Source organism: Lemur catta, chromosome 9 (assembly GCF_020740605.2).
Source record: "Lemur catta isolate mLemCat1 chromosome 9, mLemCat1.pri, whole genome shotgun sequence".
Lineage (NCBI taxonomy): Eukaryota > Metazoa > Chordata > Mammalia > Primates > Lemuridae > Lemur > Lemur catta.
Window position 1 is genome coordinate 31,936,313 of NC_059136.1, and position 25,472 is coordinate 31,961,784.

The 25,472-nt window shown below is 32.3% G+C and overlaps 1 protein-coding gene across 1 annotated transcript in view; it reads right to left on the bottom strand.

The window, feature by feature from the left end:
• Positions 1-25,472, bottom strand: part of PHF20L1 (PHD finger protein 20 like 1) — a 79,429-nt gene that overhangs the window by 44,285 nt on the left and 9,672 nt on the right. Inside the window, exons 3-9 of the mRNA XM_045561805.1 lie at positions 16,282-16,453; positions 16,046-16,130; positions 12,048-12,136; positions 11,742-11,819; positions 6,972-7,179; positions 5,957-6,082; positions 415-497 (exon numbers count right to left, since the gene is read on the bottom strand). Of these exons, the coding sequence (XP_045417761.1) occupies positions 415-497; positions 5,957-6,082; positions 6,972-7,179; positions 11,742-11,819; positions 12,048-12,136; positions 16,046-16,130; positions 16,282-16,453 (841 nt within the window). The remainder of the gene's footprint in view (positions 1-414; positions 498-5,956; positions 6,083-6,971; positions 7,180-11,741; positions 11,820-12,047; positions 12,137-16,045; positions 16,131-16,281; positions 16,454-25,472) is intronic.

Sequence of the window (25,472 nt, forward strand, 5' to 3'; positions counted from 1 at the left end):
CAGTCTAACAACACCAATTGTTACAATATAAAAGAAACTTCTTACAAAAGAAGCTTTATTAGATGTCAAAAAACCCTGTTTTAACTCACAAATGAAAAGTATTTGTGTAAGGGTCTTTTTGTAAGCTAGTTAAAGGTGATCCAGCTGGAAGCTTATACCCTGGGATGCCTGTCTCCAGGCCTTCCAATTTTGGAGACAAAGGCTTTAAATGCCAGTCTATTGAAAACAAACACTAATAAAGTCTGTAGTTTATCTGTATAACTTGGAGAAGAGAGAATTAAAAATATATCATCAATTAATTAGCTTCCTATTCCCTTATCTGATCAAAAGGGCAATTTCAATTACGTAGATACTAGAGCTCCGTGATCATTCCAGTGGGAACCTCGAAAAAAATCAAATGCTACCATTTCATACCTGCTCCAGCATTGGAGCTGTTTCATTGTAGTCTTCCTTTTTTTCAGCACCATCCACCCCAACAGCTTTGGATGCCAACAAACCTTGAGAAAAATTGTACAGAAATTGCTTATTAGAAAAAATATTTATTTTCACCCAAATTAACTTCTCAAAAATCTTAGTAGTTGAAATATCCTCTACTTTTCAATATTTAGGAAGTTAATATCCTCAAATGTTTACTTTTTAAAAACACAAACACCCTGAAATAGTAAGGGACTGAATCAGAATTTGAGAGTTACTTACATAGTTGTGTGGGTTTTTTAAAATATTAGTCTTGATGAGATTCTTAAACACACATATACAGATACACACACATTTATTCTGTAAAAATTAAAAGTTCTATGGCTTAATGTCCATATTAAGATTGCTTCGATTGCTAACACTTATATTACAGGCTTTGTCTATACAAGTGAAATAAAATATAAAATTAAGATATGAGACATCTCTTCAAACATCTAGAATACAAAATAGGATTTTTTGTTGCATTATTAGCTAAAATAAAAGGTTCCCAATTTTTAATTTCACTTGGATCCTTTAACCTAAGCTTTATGTGTGTACCTCTGACCAGCTATACCTCATCTTCTTACACAAGTTCCAAAAACACTGATGGATCCATTTAAGTTAAAGGGGGAAAAAAGTGTGGGTCCTTCGTATAACATCTGAATTTAATATTAGGGCTTTATTCTACAAACGATGAAAAAACTTGGAAGTTCCAGTTTTCTCCAATGTATACCATTAATTGTTAATTTTAGAAGACAGTATTTTATCTTAAGTATATAGTTGTATAATTAATTTCACAAAACATTAAAATCCTGCTTTAATTAGTAAATTGTAGGCATTTATTTGGTTAAATTCTTTGCTAAGCCTGTCAGGTACCTTCAATAAAGCCAGGTTTATAAGCCTTGTATAGTAATAAGTATGTTTTTGTTTATGGCCACCCTGCTCATAAAGTCCACCAAAAATCATTTTTGTGTCATTTCAAAGTGGGCCACATAAAAGTTTGCTTCACAGAAAGCATGTTTAACAACCAATAGTAAACTTACCACAGCAATTATACCACCTATATTACTGAAGCTGTCTATAACACAAGTAATAGAAAAAAAGGCACTCCCCAAAGCTACATAAGGTAGAGCTATCCATGAGGCAACATGACTTGACTTAATCAAATAACCAAGGATGTTAAATGATCTAGGTATGAATTCACATATTAAAATTACATTCTTAAAGTAGTACTAAAGCCAAATGGTAACTTACACAAAAGGCACCTTTCCTTTCTTGGAAAGTTGAATATTTAGCACTTGGACTGTAATTTAAAATAAAAAAGGTTTGAGTATAAAACAATGATTTTGATATGCCAATGTCTGGTATTAAAACCAGCATTTAGCTCAGTTTGAGGTAAAAATCTACATAGTTTGTTCCAGTCTCACACTATATCAAGTGTAGACTCAAATGGGTAAGAAAAGTATATGACAATTTTACAAAAGTTTTTAAATCATAAATCCAATCCTAATTATATTCTAACCATATTTTTACATGACTGAAAAAGATGTAGTTTGGAGTCTGTAACATTTAAAACCACATTCCCTAGGTTTTTCTTCTGCTAATATTCTTAAGAATCAATGAACTATTGAAATAAAATTAATTAGGGAAATTTTTCTTTTGCAGATAGATGAGCAGAGGTTCTATTTCTAAGGGCTATTCAAATAGGACAAATATCTGCTATTCAATATATTAAATAACTATATCTTTTGTTTCCTTTCATATAGGTTACAGAAGTAGATTTTAATACTCATCAATAAATGGAATAGAGCACAAACCACAAAACTAAATTACCACAAGTTTTAAAAGAAACAAAATAATTAACCCAAAACCTGTGAATTTACTTTAGGATATTACAGACCCAATTAATTAAGAGCCATTCCCATTTAATAGTTTGGGAAGGAAAAATAAAGCTTTGTAATGTGTTGATAGAAAATAATGGGGCATTTAAGAGCAACCACTTAAAATTAGATTAAAAATTACAATACTTGGTACCTAGAAAAATTCAAAAGCCCAAGTATGATCAATAAAGTTTTTTATGCTTTATATTCACACCAACTTATAAAAGAGTTATTAAATATAAACAAAAATGAAGAAATAACAAAATAAGTACTTGAAGAGATGACTCTGGCTACTTCCACCTTAAGATAAGGCAGTCCAAAATCTATTATCTTAACCTGCTAATATTCTGGGAAGAAATGCAATATCCACAAAAAGTGAAAAGGAATTGGAAGAAAATAAAGATACAAATGAAATTAATTTTAGTTATCAGCAAATACTTACTATCAATATACTACTAATAGGCCCTCCTCTAGAAGAATATATCTATAGGATAAAATTATCCTATAACAATGCACTATGAAACTTCAAGAAATTACTTAAACATTAGGTGGAAAAACATCAAATCTCCATGAGTCCCACCACAAACTCACAACTTCACAAAATTCAACCTCAGCTATAAAACACACAGTTGGTCTCTCCCTGCCAATATGAATAAATGGAGCAGAGGCCAGAGCTCCCTGGAATGGCAAAGAGGAGCAAAGGAAGAACAAATAGTTGAATTCTTGGTCTACTTTTCATCCAGGCATTATAAAATACAATATTTTTGCTGGACCAAGAGTCAAATATTTTTGATATTATCAATAAACATATTACTGGTCAATTCAAACCTCGAGATTTTTTAAACTTTAAATTCCCTAAGTTGCACAAACATATCTAAATTGGCTAAACTTCCAGCAACTATTAGAAACAGACCATGCATCAACTCCTGATGTTTCTTCTTTCACTCCCTAGACAATCTGTATTTTTAAAATCTACTCAAATTCAGTTTGCTTGCAACTTTGTCACGAAAGTATGGACTCCTGATTTTCTGTGTAAAATTTATTTTAAGCCAGTATGCATAAAGCATGTAATAATATCAATAAGATTCTGGAAGAAAAAATATATATAGTAAATATATATGTACACATACACACACACACACACACACACACACACTATGCAACTACATTTTCAATGTGTATCTAATTTGGAAACTTTGAAAACAGCCATCCTTATATCATCCTCTATACAGAAATCAGGTTTAGAATCATTGTAGGCTACATATGTGGGGAACGGGATAGGAAGAGTGATAAATACATGAATTAAAATTATCTAGTGGCCGGTCTACTTATTTCAGCTATTAAGAGAACTATTTAAAAAATAGTAAAATGGAGTCGAGGGAAATACAGAAGAGCAGACTGCCATGATCCCAGCACCATTCCTCTCAGTAGTAAAAGGACAAAAGACACATACAGGTGAGCCTGATAAACTTAAAATATACCATAATTCCATATTATGGAAAACTGCTATTTTATATTAGTTCTAATTTCCTTTTAGAAACTATAAATGAAATTTACTATATAGGAGCAAGCCTGAGTTTCAACCATTGAAGACAATCTTATAATATCTATTGTTTTTCTGCATGACAGTTGTAACATGAAACCAGAAATAGATGAAGAGAGATAAACTATTAAAAGGATTATTATATACTTAAATCTTCTGAGTAAACAGAGAGAAGGGATCATAATGGTTTCACATTTGTAACATCTTATACAAAGCTATCACTTATTCATTTCTCATTCCCAAGGTAAAGTGAAGAGAAAGTTCCTCCACGAAAGGCACAGAGCATTACTAAACCACCAGTATTACAACTTGAGGCACATCGTAAATGGTTCTTCCCCACTCCCAGCCCCTACTGTCTTTTCAAGACCACACAGAGATAATGCATCATTGTTGATTCAATGTTTCTTTCTTTTTCTTCTTCTTTTTTTTTTTTTTACTCTTTAAATGATGAGTGTGAACCTCCCAGTAAGGCATACATAAGGGTATAATGACTGAAACCAAAACCAGGTTATCCAGATGGAAGGGAAAAAACATGATGCTGGTAAGCTGGCAGTCGTAGCATGTCAGAGTCATCTTCATCTTCCTTGATCTCCACTCCTCCAATAATGCTGTCTCAATCTTTGTATCACAGGAGGTAGAAATACTATTCCACTTCCACCCAGCACATAGCATTGGGTTCCGTACTTTAAGGCAAAACTAAAATCTCAAGTTGCCATCAGAACAATCACTTAGAGAACATTTTGGCATTCTCCAAGGCTAATAGTTTCTAGGGAAGAGGTATAATCTGTGAATTGATCTGAAATATTTCCTGTTCTGGCCAAATATAAAGAAAGGCATGAAAATAATATAAACAAATGGAAAGAGACTACGTATTTTCACCTGTTGAAACCAATTGCAATCACTTAATTTTGCAGTCCCCAACCCCTGCTACCAGTCCACAACCTGTTAGGGACTGGGCAGCAGAGCTCCACACCGTCTTGGGTCCCCGGTTCATGGAAAAATTGTCTTCCATGAAACCGGCCCCTGGTGCCAGAAAGGTTGGGGACCGCTGACTTAGATGAACACTATAATAAAACAGTAGTTCAAAAGAACCCTCAACTCCAGAGTCATCTTTCAGTGGACTCCTCTCTTCAGAAAATGGTTAAAATGTTTTAAACAATTTATTCCTAGATCTGACAAATGAAACTAAGCTTCTTCAAATTATTTAAATGAATGCCAACAAAGGTTTATACAGTTTTATTAGGCCAAAGGTGCTAAAAACCATCTCATCCTTATAATAGGAATGTAAGTATTTAAGCCCCCCTTTTAACTGTACTCAGAAAAATAAAATATGTTCATAATTTCTTTTAAAGACTAGAATTTCTCGGCTGAAAGTGCCTTGGAAGTGACAGGGCCTAGTAATACTGGCCCCAATTCTAATACTTCAATCCCCTCCTCTATGATCACTAACCAGTATAGAATTTTCAGTATTTTCCACAGCACTGCTACTTCCTAAATTACAAGAAAGAAAATGGAAACAAGCCCAGATTCTAGAGACCAACCTGAAGATAAGGGTGGAATTTTTTTTTAAAAAATAACTTATATTAATAGAAGTACTTTTACATCAGGAATTAACAGATTTAAGAAGTAAATTTAAGTAAGATATTCATCTTTCCAACCATATATAGTACCAACCTTAAATAAGCCTGGTCAAGTATAAGAATGTTTAAATATTTAGAATCTCAGAAATTATGTCACCATAGGTTGACAAAAGAAGATAATTCAATTCTTCTAGAAAATTACTCCTACCACCAAAGTGATTTGAAAACTATAGAATTTTTTAGAATTTGATCTTATCAATAATCCTCACAACATCCCTGTGAGGTAGGTGGAAGATACGTGGTATTTTTCACATTTGACAACAGAAAAAGCTAACAATGTTGAAAGAATTTGACCTTGAAGAACCAGAAGTAACTGTCTTTCTTATTAACCACTTCATGACACTGAACCCAAAATAAACTACTTTATTTTACTTTATTAAAAACAAACTACTCTAAAACCAAACCCTCCATTCCCCCAAAAAAGAATCATTGTAGTTTACCAGTAATCTTGTTAAGTCGAGCTCTCTTTGCCTGAAATGAGTTGCCTTGATTATTTTTCCTCTTGTTTGACAATGTGCTCTCTGGCTGTGGAAAGACCATCTTTGGAACGTTCTCTACATGAAGTCCTACTTTTAATAGAACACATATATGAGAGTTCATCTAGAATTCAAAATTAAAACACATGATTTTTTAAAAATAACAAAATAGTAAAAATGCTCTGTGCATAATTTTTAACATCTAGTGTTTGATATAGAACTTTAAAAAACACAAACCCCTCCAGATTGATACATTAGAAATAAATGACTACTAAGCAGTTATTCTTTTTTGTTTGTTTTTTTAGACAGAGTCTCGCTCTTTCACCCCAGCTTGAGCGCAGTGGCATCATCATAGCTCACTGCAACTTCAACTCCTGGGCTCAAGCAATCCTTCTGCCTCAGCCTCCCAAGTAGCTGAGACTACAGGTCCATGCCACTGTGCCCAGTTAACTTTTCTATTTTTAGTAGAGATAGGGTCTCACTCTTGCTCAGACTGATCTCAAACTCCTGAGCTCAAGCGATCCTCCTAGCCTCCCTTAGAGTGCTAGGATTACAGGTGTTAGCCACTGTGCCCGGCCTAGTTATTCTTTAAAAAAGAAAAAAGCAGGAAAAGAATGACTTACTGCTTTTTCCATATTGCATATTGAAATATATGCAGAAACTTTTAAAAGGTTGTAGAAAAAACATAAAATAAAAAACCTCAAATAAAAACCTATTACCAAGAAGTTACAAATCAAAATGTCAACTCATTTTTATTCCAGAACATTGAGGCATTCAGTATCAAACACTCATATTAGACTATTAATTTTCAGATCTATCTGTAAGATGCTAAATAAGTTAGCCATCATATTATGCAAGGGGAAAAAAGCCTAATAATATTATTATATTTTCAAAATTACAGGGAGCCAAGGGATTTGACTTATTCACTACATGAGTTTACCAGGGTTATAAGGAATGAACATAAGAACGTATTTTGTACCAAATGTTTCACTAGATGTAGGCAGATCTTCCTTCTTCTCAACTTCTGGTGTGGCTATACAAGTTGAAGTTTCTTCCTTCTTTGAAGGTACTTTAAACCATTTTCTTTCATCTTTATCTTTATTGCTGTTAGCGCTGGTTCGAGGTTTACTCCCTGTTTTATTCTTGGCTGCAGCTGCAGCAGCTGCTTTGACTAAAGCTATCCAATCCTCCAAAGGAAAAACACAAAACATGTGAAGTATTAAAAATTAATCAAAATGTAATTACACTAATGAATAAAGTATCACATTTTCAAAGCTACTCAAGAATATCGAGATAACTACATTTACATAATAGCTCATCAACATGGTAGATTATCAAATTTAATAATCTAATAGGTTAGCTGGATTATATAATCTTCCATAAAATAGGAAAAATATTCAGTAACAAGTATTCCTTTGAAATATTTTTACAGGAATAAAATCCAAACAGAAGAAACCTATGGCAAATATGGAATACTACATGACATTCTACCCTAGTATTTTAGGGTTTAAATGCTGCATTGTTTTTCTTTTCCATAATACAAAGCATCATAAAAGAAGAGAAAAATGCTATGCTGCAATTCTACAAAGTTAAAAAAATATATAATACCATTGACCAAATTAATATTCCTTATTAGGAAGAATACGCCATTCAAATTATAGTCAATTTCACAGAAATCAAGGAAGGTATAATTTTAATATTTTCTAAAACTTTTAAAGTTTGGATAGCAATTTATCACAAAAGCTTAATATTACTGAAGAAAAAAGCTATGTTGACTAGACCAAGGTAAAGCATACACTGTCAAACTCCAGATTAATTTCTCTCCCTATATAACTCCCTAGGTATGTCGTTTGTTACCATTTTTCTGAGGTGCCAATGTAACTTCCTAGGTCTGTATTTGTTAGCATTTTTCTGAGGTGTGAATATTTATTTTTCCTGTGTAAATTTTTTTAATGTGTTGCTAATTAAATTTTACTATTTTATTTTTAACTAAAAATGTTTATTGTAAAAATGTGGAAAGGTGCAAAAAAGTGTAAAGCGGTACTAACATTTTAATTTTCACAATCAGGAAGATTTTTTAAGACACATATTTGTAATATGTCTACAAAGTTAATCTTCCACTGAGGTGACTAAGCTCTGTCAAACAGACCACCAATTCAGATTCATCCAAAACACATTATACATTAAATACTTAATCCAAGCAACTAAAAACAATTTCACAACATCAAATGAATCTAATTCATGAGTTGCATTAACAAATTTCAGAAATATAGGTTAACAAAATTAAGCAATAAGCAATATAGGTTGGTAGCTCTTCAGTCTTGAAAATATACAGTGAAGACAATAAACCATTAAAAAAAACTATATATCTACTTCTCCCCAACATAATAGAAATTAACTGAAAACATCACACGATTCCACCAAACACATTCAATCACCAATTTTCTATTGAATACCCTGCCATATATGCCAGGAAACAGGATAAGCATTCAATTGATAAAAGACTGGTCCTGCCCATAAGAAATTCACAGGTAAATAAAATTAATTACATGACAATGTGACACACAAGACAGGAATAACCAAAATATTATAGGAGAACAGAAAAGAAAAGATTAATTTTAACTGAAGAGAAAGACTAGTGTTCAGGAAAAATGACAGATGACTTGAACCCTGAAGATAAGCAGAAATTTGCTAGGGAAAAGGGCAGTGGAAAAGGAGAAAAGGGCAACTCCAAGCAAAAGGAAAAACATTAGACAAAGGCTTGGAAGTCAAAGCACACCAGAATGGGAAAGAATGATGGAAGGTTCAAGGAGCAACGTGGGTAGCCAAAAGCACTATGGCTAAAATGAACCTTGAGACTAACATTTCAGTAGTAAGGAAAGAAAGCACCGTCAATGGGGAAAAAAATTGTAAGAGAGCAATCAACAAAATGGAAAGAGAAACAAGAGTAAGGACAACCAGACAAGCAAAGCAAAGTGTTAAATGCAGTAGAGAGCATATGTTTGCATACTTATGGAAAGTACAGCTTTTAATTCTGGGTCCCACATTGTGAACAAAATTTTAAGTTGATAGAGAAATGCTGGAAAATGTCAGGGGTAATTTCCATTCCAAGTTGATTTCTACCTCCAATAAAGAGAAAACTAGAAAAAGAATCATACTGCACCTTTAAAACTTTAAATTAGATATTTAAAAATTGCTTCTTAATCATATGACATGTTAATCATGGCAATCACTGCAGCCAGGTGATTAAATTCTTCCATGTTTTGCTCTTGTATTTATTTGTATGTTTTAGATTTTATTTTGATTGCCCTTAAAATTTTAAATAGGAAAGCATCACTGCCAAAAACAACTCAAGTGTGATGTTTCCATGAATCATAACTAATAATGATAAATTTCCAAGTTCTCTGTAGATAACATAATAGAGTACCGCACTAAAAAGAGCACTGTGTTTGAAATCAGAAGATCTAGGTGCAAGGAATCACTTTTCACAGAATAGTTGAATAAAATTTTAAGTCAGTCACTCAATTCTCTAAGTACTGAATTCCTCAACTGTGAAATAGAAATATCAGTCATACCTTTATCAAAGGATTTGCTATGAGAATCCAATCAAACAATGTACGCAAAAATGTTTTATAAATAGTAAAGGACTTTATAAGCCAACCTTTGACACAAGTGAGTTACAATGTAAATTTTGTATCATTAAACTCTGAGGAAGAAAAAAGGAGAGAAAAAGCAAGTACTTGCCTTGTTATAAGCCTCCAAATTAAAAATACAATGGCTCAATCTCTCACCCTATAATTACTACTGCTCTTATCAGGATGGAATATCAGAAGTAACAATAAGTAAGGTCTCATCAGATGAAGGAATCAATCCTTATTCTATAAATATGTCAGTTTTATAGCTATTTATGTATTAACACTATTACACCACTCAAAATTATGTAAAAGAAGGAAAAATGGTATGTAGGTAGGGAGAGAGAGGATCTTATTTTCTGCAGTCAACATGTTACCATTACCTTCTTTCCCAGTGAGAAATATGTCTACAGATACAGTGTAAGAAGGACTACAGCTCACACTGCACCCACTGTACTATGAGCAGCTCTGTAAAGTGCTCACGCTAACCTCTGAATGCAAGGAGAGGTTTACTAGTACTAACCAACTCCTTCAAAGTCAGAAATGATAGCATTAAGACTTTTATTTTGCCTTAGAAATATTAATTAATCTGGAGGTTTACATATAGAAAAGTGTTATTAATGTCACATTTTATACAGGTCCTACAGAAAGTTTAGGCAAGAGCAATTTCCACTGTGCATTTATTTGATGCATTATTCTTGGCTAGTTTAATAAAAGAAATTTTACTTTATAACTTTATACAGGAATTCTCAAAGTGCTCAAAAATTCCTGAACATAATATGTAAGACAGCATTCCTTTAGCCTTGCCCAAACAACATCTGATTTAGCCTATTTCCTACATGAAAACAAGTTAAAAACTTTTTGGAAAAAAACACTCATAAAATGGCAGTTTATAAAAAATAATTCTACAAACATGGTTAATGTGCTTGTAATTAGGAATTGTGAAGAAAAAATGAAAACTTAAAGGAAATATACCACCCAAATATTCTTTCAGTAGTTTTATTTCTTGGAACTGATTTGAATGTTAATATATATCATGGTGTGACTAAAACACTTATTAAAAATAAACATTTAAAACATCCAATAAATTTAACTTTTACAACCTACAATATTACGACAAAGCAAATTGGCTCAATGCCCCCCTTTGAAAAAAAGAAAGTTCTAAGGCAATAGTATTAGTGTCATTTGATGAACATCTGAATAAGCAGAATAACAAAATAATAATTTTAAAGCAAAAAAAAAAACTGAGACTTTTGTTTAAATGGGTATGTAACTAAACTAGGTTCCCAACTTTTTAATCAATCTTTCTGTGTAGTAACCAAAAAATCACACCATTGAATGTTTAAAAGAATATTTTATTTATACATACATGTGGCAAGATACAAAGCAATTTCCTGACCAACAGCATTTTCATTTTAAATTGCATTTACATGTTAATGGGGGAAAAACTCTGCTAGCTGATCATTTTGTAACTAAATTTTTGAAAACCAGGTTATTTAAAACCATCACACTTCTCAGATTTCTTCAGGAATAACTTTTTTTAAATCTACATTTCTAGATCATTAAATACTGATACTTGACTGAAGCTGACCAGGTGATTTCAACGTATTTCAGGATGACATTTTTCACTGCACAGTATGGAATAAATATGTAGCATATTTCCATATTAGACATTTTTATAGACTACTCTCAAGTTCTTAAAATTAATTGTAGGTCCAGGTGCTGAAAATCCCAAATAACAGCAGAACATAAAAGAAAATATTTTAAATTTCTAATGGCACCTTTTCTTTCCAGTATTCCAGAAAACAGTCAACAAATGGAATCTTGGTTTTTACTCCATCCCAGATCGTCCTTCAAATGCTTACCGTTCTTTCTTGCTTTGAGCAGTGACAAAGCATATAATACACTGCTTCCATCATATAACTCACAGAGCCCTGCCTGGAACAGCCTACAGAGTGTCAGGTAAGCGCCTTTTAAAGAAAGATGAATAACTATGATTTGTAGAAGGAAAGAAGAAGAAAAGAAACTCAATGTAAAATTTTATATAAAAATTAACTTTCTAAATGATATTATATACCAGGAAAAACAAAACAAAATTTGAAAAAAAAGGCACTTACCTCACTTCCCATAGACTGGTTACACGATCCAGCTGGGTCGATAGGACAACACCAGCTTAGTGGATGCTGGGATTTCACCTGGAACAGAAACTAGTGACCTATAACTTTAGCAGGTCTAAAACCAAAGAAGCACAAATCAAGTGTATAATTTATTTTACATTCTAAGCTTCTTTTTCTTGCTGCTATTTGGGGCTATCAGCACATAACCCTACAATTAGTTCACTTTTTAAAACATATATATATTTTGATCAGTCACCATTCAAGAAAATATCTCATTGAGTAGTCAGGAATACTGAACACTCTTACCTGCCCCTTAGCATCCTCGGGCATGGCTTTAATGTGCATTCTTTTTAAACAACGAATTACTCCATCATAAAACTGAACTGTAAATGTTCCTGAAATAGGAGCAAGTCACAATCATTAGAAAATATAATCAAACTTACAGCAACAAGTAGTGACCTGATATAAATAAATGCTTTGGACTGCAATAACTCCAAACATATACTTCTTTTAAGGACTCTTAAGTTTACTTTCTCTGGCCCTCTAAATATAAGTCTGAACTCATATTTCCCTTAAAAAGTACACAAATTAAGTCTTGATAAGTTAGTTGCATGTAATTCTGATTTTTAGTGGGAGACTTTATAATTTATTCTGTAATAAATGTTTAGATTTATAATATAGCTGAAAAAAATAAAATCCCTATTTAAAAAATGTATAATATTTCCATAGGAATTATCATTTGCTCTTTTTGAATATTTCTTTCAAAATAAGTAACATAGAGAAAGATCTAATACATGGAAAAGATCACTTTCTCAGGAAAGGATTGTTCCTTTTGCAATAGTAACCAACTGGCAAATAAGAATTACAGATTCCCAGACTTTTAAGCTAGAAAATACTTTACCAGTCATTTGGGTAAAAGTCTTCATATGCAGCTCAGGACACCGAACTCCAGAAAGGCTAAATGCTATATCCAGTGACATTCAACTATGCAGCAGCACAGCCATAACTAACACTCCCAATCTCATCTATACATCTATGCCTTTCGTACTAACTTACTCTATTTTTAGGACTCAATTTGTATGTCTATTACGAAGCATATTCACTTTTTGTTATAGACCCCATGCTTTCAAGTCAATATAAGGCAGTAATATTATAAAATATATAAATTATGTATGTTTTATCCTTACAAAAATTCAAATGCCTTTCTATCATTTCCCAGATAAATGTTTTTCTACCATTTCCCAAATGAGGACAGAGTGTCACTTTAGGTAAACAGATACTTGGCCTTTTACAAAGGAAGTATAAACAAGAAACATGACAACTGTTATTAATAGCTTTGGATTTGGCACCAAAGCCTATGGCATATATGTGCAAAGAGTTTTCTTCTATTGTAATTTGAATATTTACCATAATACTAAATATCAGATACAAAGATCTAAACTCAAGTTATGAGAACAGATCAGGTTAACAGCAAGGATGTAAAGACATTAGAAAAATACACCTTGCACTACCAAAATTCCTGCAACTGTCTGTCCTCTTCCTTCTTAAATATGGCATTCCAGACAAGCCCAGGATGCACACCAGGCTGTTCAGGCATTCATAACTCCCTGCCTTTGCTCATACTATTTCCTCTGTTGTGATACCTCCTCCTCTCTTTATATTTAACTCCAATCTACTCTTCAAGGACCACCCCAAGATGCAAACTTCTCTGATCTCGCCTTCACTCCAGTACACACTGGCCCCTTTTCTTCACTTCTATAAGCTGTATTAGAAATACTTAAATGTTCACATTTGTTAGTTTTGTTTTTACATGGAAGTGAGGGATTCCTTCGCCTTTTTTTTTCTTTTTTCTTTCTTTCTTTCTTTTTTTTTTGGAAGGGGTAGGCTCATCTACAATTTGGGGCATATAGAAATCACAAAATTAATACCTCTAGTGAAGATTTTTAAAAAACAAATAATATCTGCCAACAGTTCACTAAGGGCTCATTGAAACTACTCATAAAATGGCAGGGATCACAATCAGTATCATTACTCTTCCACTAATGCAAGGTTAATTTTCTATGTTAAATACTTATAAATAAAAGGGATAGGATAAAGAATGAGGGTGATTTTGTTTCCTGAGTATGTATTGTGCATATGCGTGTACGTACTTTCATTTGCATAAACTCAAGGAACTGTAATCATGGAAGAAAGGCCCAAAGCTCTCCACACTTAAAGATACTGTTATTAAATAGAAAGCACTGTTTTATTTTGCTTTGTTTTGTTTTGGGTGGATCAAAAAGAAAAAAAGGTTCATTACTTCTTCCTTTCCTTCCTTAAATCACCGCTGACTGTCTATTCTCTGTTAGGCTCTGGACTAGACACTCAGGGGCCAATCTGAGTAAGACTGAGCAATGTAAACTCCGTAACACAGCTCCATAGAAGAGAAGGAGCATAGCGAGATACAGGCCCCACCAGAAAAGAAGAAATAACTTCCGCACCTAACAACCAAGATGTCTCTCAATTCTTTCTATAGCAGGGTAACTAGTGGTAATAAAATCATAGCTATATTCATGATTTCAATTCATTAAAATAATACACTGGATTAAGGTATTTACACTTGATCTTAGCCAAAAGGCCAAGAAGTGGTAATACATTGGATTAAGGTCTTTGTAAAGTTATAGCATGATTTCTAGCTAGACTATTATGATTTACCTTTTCACACCTAACATTCTTTACTATATCTCTTTTTAAATGTTTTCCTCTTCTGTCTTCTCTTATCTCCTATTTTCTCTCAAGTTTGCTGTTAGTTTAAATCCTCAGCTTAAATCTCTCCCATGGTTCCCATCACCTCCAAATATAATTAAAATTCTTTAGCAAGATTATAAGACACTTCATGTACCAATTCAAATAAATAGCAGTTCCTTAAAATGGCATGGCATTCCTCTCTCACTTCTGTTTTCTTCTATATATCATTTCTTCTGCCAGAAAAGCCCTTTTAACACTTCTTTAGCAAACTTAGTGGTCTTTCTAGACTCAGTTTAAAGGAATTGTCCCCTTTACTTAGACTAAATGCCCTTCTTGCTAGGAACCTGTCAATATTTGTTTCTTTATTAAAAACAGTGAACACAGTAGTTCCCCACTTATCTGCAGTTTTGCTTTCCATGGTTGTGATCAACTGTGGTCTGAAAATGGGTAAGTACAGTACAAGGTATTTTGAGAGAGAGAGAAAGGAGGGGAGGGAGGATTCACATAACTTTTATTACAGTATAGTCTAATAATTGTTCTATTTATTATAGTTGTTAACTTCTTACTGTGCCTAATTTATAAATTAAACTTTATCATAGGTATGTATGTATGTACAGTAGAGGAAAAAACATAGTATATAAAGGGTTTGGTACTATCCGAGGTTTCGGGCATCCACTGAGGTCTTGAAATGTATCCCCTGCAAATAACGGGGAACTATTATAAGTGGTCAAGTTTAACAAATAGTTGTAATAGAAAACTAATGTATTACTGACTTGAAAAGTACCCTTGAAAGTACTTCACAACTTTTTTAAATTAGAAATTTAAAAAATAAAATATTTAAGTTTATTTTCAGTAATATTTAAATATGAATTCTCACATCTTTCCAAATTAATCAGTCTATGAGTTCTATTTTTTAAATTCATTACCTATCCAATAGATTTCCCAGCCTTATGCCATACTATTAATAATACACCTAATTTCCATTATTTTCAACATTTTTGATCACTTAAGTAACTATTGATCAGTATCTAATATTCTAACAATGTCCACAAAAGGTTATTAGGAAAATTAACTCAACTTGTAGAAATTAATGATAGGGGAGGGGAGAGAGACATATAAACGAAATCCTCAAACTCATAAAGTCCCATACCCTCTAATACAGTATGTATTTCACTTGTGAGTTGAACTGATTTGAATTCCCTTATATCTTTAACCTTTCTTCACACTCTGGTTGAGAGATTCATTTATATAACAGCCACAAATGAGAAACAGAAGTAGAAATAAAATGCATATAATATAATAGCCTGGGAATTGAAAGTTGAAAAATCTTAACCAACGACTTATCTCTACTAATTTAAACAGTTTATTTTGGCAATAAATTATGTGTGATTTTATTCTATAAGATATATAACAAATTAATGCTACCAAAAAAGAATACTAGCAGGAAATTCATTCAGTAAAATATAAAACAAAGAGAAGAGATATATGTAACAATTACATACACTAATTAAAATTAAAACATAGTAAAATTTTACTATCAATCCCATTTTAAGTGTCAGATCATTTCAAACACATACCTTCTTTGTTAATTGCTTCAATCTTGGCAGGGTAATAGCGACAGTCTGTCCAACGAGCCAGAACTTCTTCTCCAGCTTTAAAATCCTATTTCAAACAACATTTAAGATAAATTCCATGTATAATAAATAAGCATTTCCTTAACAAAAACAGGCTTCGGTAAAATTTAACAGAATACTTTTAAAATATGTCATTACATATCTACCCAATTAGCAAATGAAAAAAGCTTGCTACATACAAAGAAATCTTCTTCATCTTTTAGCCCTTCTTTTCTTAGTGCAGGTCTCTCGAGGGGTCGCAATCTATTACTATCCCAATAAATCCATTCATCATAACGATGACTCCAGCGCTCAAAATGGACCAACATCTTGCCCTCCTCATAGTCGATTTTTTCAATTCGAGATGGATACCTCAAAAATAAAAAGGCTTCATATCAATGAAAAATCCTTATACTTGTTTATAAAAAGTGTTAAATAGAAACATTTAACTAAAATATTGCTTACCATTAAACCCACAAAAATAACAGTATGTCCATATTTTTAAACTATCAAACCAACAAAGTTGTCTTTTTTTTTTTTTTTTAAGATTTAAAAGTTCTTTATTGGGTCATTGCCAAAAGATAGTCATATAAATGCACTCTTTATTTTCACATCATATATGCAATTTTCACATCTATGTCAACGAGGGTTATAACATTTTGCAAAAGGTAAAGAGACCATAAAGTTAATTATAGGGTATACTTTTAGAAATTATAGATGATTAGTAAACACAGATATTTTTCTCTTTGCTTTGTGTCTTCTATAGTTTTTATATCATTTATCCACCCATCCATCTAGCCAGCCAGCCAGTCAGCTAGCTAATATATATCTGAAGCATGTGCTAGGTTTACATAAACCTAAGTGAATTCATAGTGTAATAAAATTCCCTGTCTCTCAAAGTTGTCTTTTTTAAATGACTGTTTTCAAGATCTGAGGAAATAAACCCCTCGATAGGCTCTTAGTAGAAATATAAATGACAGCACTGTTTTGGGAAGTAATGTGGTAACATGCACTAAGAGCCTTAAACATATTCCTTCTTTTTGACCCAATAATTCCAATTCTGGAACTACGTACACAAAACAGTATTTGTAATAACAAAAAAATAGAAACCATGTAAAAATATGGATGGAAAAACTGAAGACTGTCTAGCATTATATTAACATAGTCACTGAATGGAATATTATGTAGTCTTTAAATATGGTGTTTACAAAGAACTTATAATGTGGAAAATGTAAAAAAGTACTATATTCAGTAGAAATTTAAAAACGTCGATTTTGTCTAAAGAAAAATACAAATACACCAACATATATTTGCCTCTATATGGCATAAGTGTATTTTGTTCTTCTTTTTTTTTTCCTTTATTTTCCAGGATTTTGTAATAATCATCAATAATGGTAAGAGAAAGCTCAGTAAAACCTTAAATTTAAAAATGTAAAATATTTCATTGTTCTGTATTCCTGTGTGATGATTCTCCTAGGATTAATTCCAAAATAGAAATTAGTTAACTTGAAGTTTTTTACAAGGAATATTGTTTCATCATTCCTACTGTACTTATGAAAATGTTCATGCACAACACAAATTTTTTAATAAGTATGATTAAATAACATTAAGAACTCAATAGCAGCACATGGTAAATGATTCAGCCATAACAGTTTATCTTACATTCTTGCTAGTTTTTGATAAATTTGAAGTCTTTTTTTTCCCTGCGGAAAACCAGCTTTAAATATAAAGCACAAGTGACATTATAAAACTTTGAAATTTAGGTTACTGCTTGCTTTATAAATCAATCATGCTATTCAAGATTTTTAATACATTGCAAGGGCCCTGACTGATTCTCTAGTATAGCTTCTTCCTTGACAGTCAATCCCACTTTGGGTAATTGATACTGAGCTACTTGGACTTTCAGCAAATACACCTTGCTCTGTCAAGCATTTGTGCTTTTGTACATTCTATTCTTTCTGCCTTGCCCTAAACTGCTCTTCTCTTCCCTTATAAACACGTGGTTCAAGATTTGGTTTAACATGAAACTGCTTGTGTGAAAACTTCCCTAACTCCCCTACCCCTGCTATTCTCATAGCACTCATCACATTATAAATATGTCTGCACAGGTTCCCAAACTAGGTGCTGAAGAGTATTTATATCCCTTGAGACATTGATTTGTGTGGCACAAAAACAGGGTCCTATGGTCAAATAAGCTAGAGTAATACTGGGTTACAGAAAGCTACACTGCTTACTTTACTGAAAGACTTCTTGGTAGTGTCAACAAGATGGGGATAAAGCATTCACTATTACCAAACTCAAGGAAATATGTAACCCCTTTTACTATGAAATATTTATTAACATTTCTCAAGACAATATAAGGAATATGAAGTTAGAAATGCTACTCTGGCCTGTAAGCTTCTGAGGATAAATGATTCATGTTCATCTTTGTAGCCACCAGTATTTAGCATAGTGATAGAACACACAACAGCCACTTAGGGAATGTTCTAAAGGACTAAGAAGTGATGTTAAAGAAAGGCAATCTGCACATTTTTTCAGAACTAAGAGGGCTGGTGACCCAATTACAATCTTAAGTTAGATTTTAGTCTTTTGGGGGAGTGGGTGAGAGAACACTGTATTAAAGAAAAGCATAAAAATAAGAAAACCTAGGAGATCAACATACTTCCTGACATGGAAACACCTATTCTACCCACTTAAAATCAATGCTATAATGCTTGTCTTTTGCAGTGTTGCTCTAGTTTTGTTTTTGCTGTTCTGGTTTTTAAAACATAAAAATTGTCAATAGCATTAAAGAAAGTCAGAACAAGGTTGTCCTTTATTGCTGAACATTCACTAGTCACTAAAGTACTTACTATAAAGAGATTGTCTATCAATTTTAAAAATTGATAAATTTCTTTTAAAACATAAAAACCCTTAACTTCACATGCTTAATTTATCATATCTTTTAAATCTTGAATAAAAAATAAGGTCTTTATTCTTGAGATTTCTTCAATTCTAAATATATATAACTCTATATAGTTGAAACATTTCTCAAAGTGAGAATAGTCCACAGTAACAGAGTTAAAAACACACTTTTATTTTCATGACATGATTCAATTCAGTAAAGAATCAGAATCTAAGTGAGTTCAAACAATTTAAATTTGGATTGTATTTTTAAGTAACTTACGGTTTTCCTAAAGTATTTCAAATTCTGTTGGCTGAGAAGATGCCTAATGCAACAACCAGATTAAAAATTGTATTTGGGGGATCCTCTTTAGGAGAAGTTACGTTACAGTATACACTCTACATAACTATCTAGAGACTGATGAGTACACTTGGGATGAAGCCCAAGAATTACATAAGTAACACAAATACCCAAGTTTAATATCTATTTTAATTTCTGTAGTGTTTACTAATCAAATTTTGAATCTTAAATAAAGTTACCAGAAATATTACCATTATCAAGAATGTCCAAATTTCTGTTCATTCATTCAACATATATCTGAACATCAATTAAGACTAATGTACTTGCTAGGCACAGTTGGTAGATAAAAAAGAAACACAATTCCTACCACCAATGAGCTTAGAGTCAGATAAGGAGAAAGGAGAGTCAGAACATTTACTGTCACAAGTATGTTAGGCTCTATGATTTTTACTGTCAACTGCTCTTTTTATACATTATCTCATTTGATCTTGATAACCATTCAAGGTATAGATAGCACAGTTTCCATTTAACAGATGAAGACCTGTCCAAGAATACACATGGTACAGCCAGTATTCTAAACCAAGACTGAGTGGCACAAAAGCCTATGCTCCATGCCAGTAGGAGAAATGGGATAAGGCCTCTATCTAAGTGAATATATCATACACAATAAAAGTGGTAGTATATACAAAAATTTTACATAAAATGCTTTAATAGTTCAGAGAAAGTTGAGAGTTACTTGAAGGTTCTTGGGAGATATTATGTTGGATTTGGTGGAGGACTTCTAGGATTTAGACTTAACGAACATAGTACAAATGGAGTTAAAGTGTATACACAGAGTATAATTTATTTGCTCAATGTTCACTGACTTAAAACTACCATGTGACTCTGGGTTAGGCAAGCAACCAATGAGGATTCAGACACAAATAGAATGTAGTATCTGTCCTCAAGGACCTCATGTTCAGAGATTGGGAGGGACATTTAAAGGAAACAGTAATATTCCCTTTGACTAGACTATATGGTAAGCAGTAAGGTAGATAAAGGAAAATAGTGAGACATCAGATTGGACTTTGTAGCTGTGTTCAAACTTGAAGGGCTTTGCAATGGCAAACTAGTGAAACGACCCTTTTTTCTACAGACAACAGGGAGTCACTTAGAGTTTGTATTTAATTTGGTTATTAGTTACACCTTAGGTGAAAAAAAACATCAAGATCTTTGTAATACATGCAAAATGCCCCCAAAATTGGCAATTTAACATATAGTTCTATACAGTGAAATGATTTCTCTATTCTAGCAGATGGCCCATAGTAATAATGTTTTGATACACACAGTGAAGGAAAAATATTGTTGAACAAATGTATTCACAAATGCTTCTCTATCTTGAACTAAAACAATATTTTGATGCACTATTTATGTTTCATTACAATTGTGAATTGAACATAAGATTTTTCTTATTGAATATGGAACAGACAGTGTTAATGTTTTTGTTTATCATTTTTTAGAAGGTTGAATCATAGAAAGCTATGAAAGTAAACAACAGTGATTATGCCCAGCCACAGACATTTATGAATGATTTGGGAAAAGATTCAAGAAGTGGAAGACTTGGGGTTTCAGAGTTTAAAGTGTGATAAATAAGACACCAATAACAATGATTAGGGACAAGAAGAAAAGAAAACAACTATAGTTGGCATCTCTCAAGGGTTTAACAGAGAGAGATGGAGAAAAGGTAACTTCACTAAAACTATGATTTCTCAATGCCAAAATTCTACATAGAGCTTTCTTATCCCTTATTATGTTACTGAAAAATACCTTAAAATTCCACTGTCTACCTTCCCTGCTATAATCCCACTTCGAAATGTATGCACTGAGTAAATGTTATTTACTTGTGCAGAAAATAAGGGATTGCCTCTACTGCTCTGGGTCTACCTGGCTCTTGTATGTTTTATATTTGAATCCTAGAGAACCAAGTTTAACCTTACAAAACTTAACAAGAAAAATAATTCATTCTAAAATGTGTTCCTTCCAGCTTTTTCGGTTAATGGAAATGAAAAACATTCCAAAATACTAAGAAGACTCTAAAATGATATTTGCTAAATTGTTATATATCCAATTCTATTAATCTCTCAATTGATTTTTTAGGACACTTTTTCAATCAGTGTGGGCCCTTTTTTGAATCAAAGTCCTCTAATGGTCAAGTAAAATTGTGGCCATAACTACAGAGTAGAACAAGGTCATCACCACAAATAAAAGTTATTTTCACCTTTTCTGAACTCTTACAACTTTTCATTGCCTTATCCAATATGTTGTCATTTTAACACTACGACTAGCCTCCCACTTGTACAAGACTATTCAGAGTGCAGCAATATCTATACATTCCAGACTAAACCCATAATCTAATAAGAACAGGCACTGACCAAAGAGCTATACTCTTAATAGACTGTATTGGCTCCTTATTATATGAACTCTGGAGTGTTGTCAAAACACAAAGAGAATATGAGAAATCCAAAATGGGAATAGCCATTACCAGTTAATTCCTATACTGGTTCACATTGTTAACTGTTTTACATGGGCAGGTCTTGACTCACCCATTCTGTCAGGAGACTGTGAATTCCCTGCAGCTGTAAGCAAAATGCTATGTACCTGGTGTAGATGTTTATGTATTCTTTTGAGGCAGGGACTCCCAAATTTAATCAGATTTTCAAAGGGGTCCATGTTCATAAAAAGAAAAGCTTCTGCGAAGGCAAGATCATCTATTAACTATTGGTGTTCCATTATCCTTGCATGAAAGAGAGAAGAAATGGCTTTTCATTTCAGTTATGTCAGAAATATAATCTGATGGACTGATAAAAAAAAATTCCTTTGTATTCAATGTAAAACAGTAAAACAATTAAACATTATTTGAATTTAAGGAGTTCATTCCAATTTGTCATCTAGTTTGATATATCTAGATTTTCATCCGTACTGATGAAGAGAGGCAACAATGACAAAATGACAAGGGAAATTCCTGATATATTTGTGGCCTAGAATCCCCTGCACTTAATCCGAAGCACAGAGCTGATAAATTCCTCATCAATAGGCTACAATGGACTCAGCAAGGCCAGAATATGATACCAAATGTCCTAAAGACCAACAGAATTCATGAGAGATTTGAGTAGAGATTTAACTAATAATTTGAATAAGTGCCATATCAATCAAAAAGGCAATGATATTTTTAAAAACCGCCCCAATAGTTATTCAAATTACATATTTTAAATAATAGTCATTTTCTTGTTTATATTGATGAGCCAAAATTTTTAATTTATGTAAATTTAGAAATTGACAGTTCCCCATTAATTTCATTTAATCAACAAAAAATGAGAATCAAATAAGTTAACATAATTATAATATAATGTAATGGCTAATGAAGACATTACACTAGCACACAGAAAGTATGTGAACAAGGGTGTTCTCTTGGACAAGGTAGCTCTTTACGTTTTAAAGAATGGTGTGTATGAAATACACTTAAAATAAGACTTAATCTAAATGTTAGCAGAATCCTAGGGAGTTAAGATTAACAATTCAAAATAATTTTGTGGATAAGAACTTTACAACAAGGTATTCATAAAAAAATCACTAAAACATTAGGAGAGCTAGAAACAGAAAGGTAAGAACTGCCTTACGTTCAATTGTCAGGGGGAGGATTATCTGCCAAATAATAAAAATTAATGTAGGATGTAATCCAAAGCAAACATAATATTCTTGTAACCTAGTAACCCTTTAAAATTTTTAGTTTCCTGGAAGTACTTTAAATTTACATTATGGTTTATAATTTTCAAAAGTGCTTTATCACCATTGATTATAACTGCAATAACAATGTCACCTATTATTGTTCTAGTATCTTAAAATTCAGTGCTTTCGGATACTGCATGTTAATTTGTGTCACACTTTAAACAAAACCCTTTGGATTAATTCAAACTTTATATTCCAAATAAAATGTAAATACAAAACAATCTAGAATTTCAAGAATATTCAGAGGAGAGCTTATAAGTCAATAACACATATTCTCCAACATCGAATTCTAAGCGTCTTGTCACATTACTTCTCAGGTATTCTTTTCAGACCCATACATCCCCATGATACATCCTGTTTCCTACTTGTCTACAACCTTTGCAGCAAAGAGAGGGTAAGAAGAGACTCAGCTATGTCTTTTCCTTTAGAACCTTGTGGCAGCCATCTTTCAAACTAATGTTTCATTTCAGATCACCGCATTGAAACTCCTGTTCCTTTACTCTCCTAGCACTTGGATCTCATATCATGTCTATATTCACTCACACTGTCAATTCTAACCAAATCAAAATTCCTGTGCCACGGCCTCTGTATTCAATACTATCTCCTACCACAAGAGTCCTTAGACCATCAGGAATTTCTTTCCTACTCTTCTAAAACATGCTCTTCCTGTCACCAGTATGTAACTCAAAGTTCATGTACTTTGTATAATTTTTAAGTGTACTACAACTAAACTCTTTGTTAATTATGCCAGCAAAACTCAAAATTCTAGCAGACTGCAGTTATCAGTTCTATTTCTTAATATTTAGCACTTAAAAAATTATTACTATAGATAGTCATTTATACTGTTTATATGTCTATTGACTAAAGTTTTAAGAATTTAATATGGTAGTAAAATTCAGTTGAAATCAAGCAGGTAGGAGTGGGGAGGAGAGGACGGGTAAATTCACATGTAACGGGTACAATGCATGCTATCTTGGTGATAGGCACACTTATAACTTTGACTCAAACGGCACAAAAGCAATTCATATAAACAAAACATTGTAGCCCCATAATACTCTGAAATAAAAAGACAAAAAATAAAAAGTTTTAAGAATTTACATTGATTCTTCTTCCACCTGACTCTATTTTCTTAAAATAACTAATGCTCGCGATATATTATTATTACTACAGCTAATGTTTAAGTGCCTACTATGTGGCAGAAACTGCTAAACTCTTGACATGCATTATCTTGCTTCAGTCAACAAAGAACCCTTTGAGTGAGGTGATATTACTACTCCCCGTTTTTAAAGGGAGGACACAAAGGCATCCTCCACAAAGGTTCAGTAACTTGCTCAAGTTAAAATAGGTAGTAAGTGGTGAATCCTTGAACTCAGGTATTCCTGTCCAGAGAGACTATGCATTCAATCATTACAGATTCTGTATCCTACAACTGATGACTTTCAACTTTTTCTTGACACTTAACAGCAGTGTTTCAATACAGGTGGCTCTTATCAAGAGGTACTGAAAACAGATAAAAACAATATGAAAATTGAATTATTTTCTCTATTTTTCTTGAAAATTTAATTTTAGTCTTTTGCTTTTTACACACACACACAAAACATGAATAAAGTTGTTTTTTGTCAGCTCAAAGAGCATGGAAAGTATTATACAAAATAAATACCTCCCATGCATAAAATGACTGAACAAATAAAAAAGGCTCTTCTGTTTTTTTATTAAAATTTCTCAAAACAAAAGGGACAACTATGCCTAAGTATGAAATATCATATTATTAAAATGAAACACTCAGAGAAAACAAAGTAGCTTAACTTTTATCATGTTTGAAAACTGTCATAATATAAATTTAAAAATTAGGAAATCTAGGATATTATATGTTACAGAACTAAGGAAAACATTATGTGACTTTAAAAGTGAAATTAAATTTGCTTATCTCAGCTGACAAATATCATCCTATGCTTAATTTTCAATTCATAAGTTACAATTCATTTGCAATAATTTTCTGTAGTGGTAACCAGATATTTCAAGATATTCCCCAAACTACTGTATTCATTCTTTATAAACCCACCAAAATTCAATAAACTTTGCTGGGTACCTTTTATGAGTAAGTTACTATGTTAGGCTTATATATAAATCATTTCATATAAGTAGCTTAACTAATCATGATATACTAAAAGCATATTCATTTTTAATTGAAAAGGGTTATTTTTTCTTTTTTGGTAATGAGAAAACAGACTTTTAAAGACACTCTGAATATTAAATAAGTATCTGTATTCTTCCTTCAACTTTACTGCAACAAATCTCTAAATGTTAATTATAATAACTGAAATAACATAATACTTGCATATCAATTTCTAACTTAAGAAGGGTCTTCTTATATGCTGACAATGATATGTGATAAGTGGTGATAAAGGTTGGTCCACAGTTCTTCAAAATATAAATTTATAG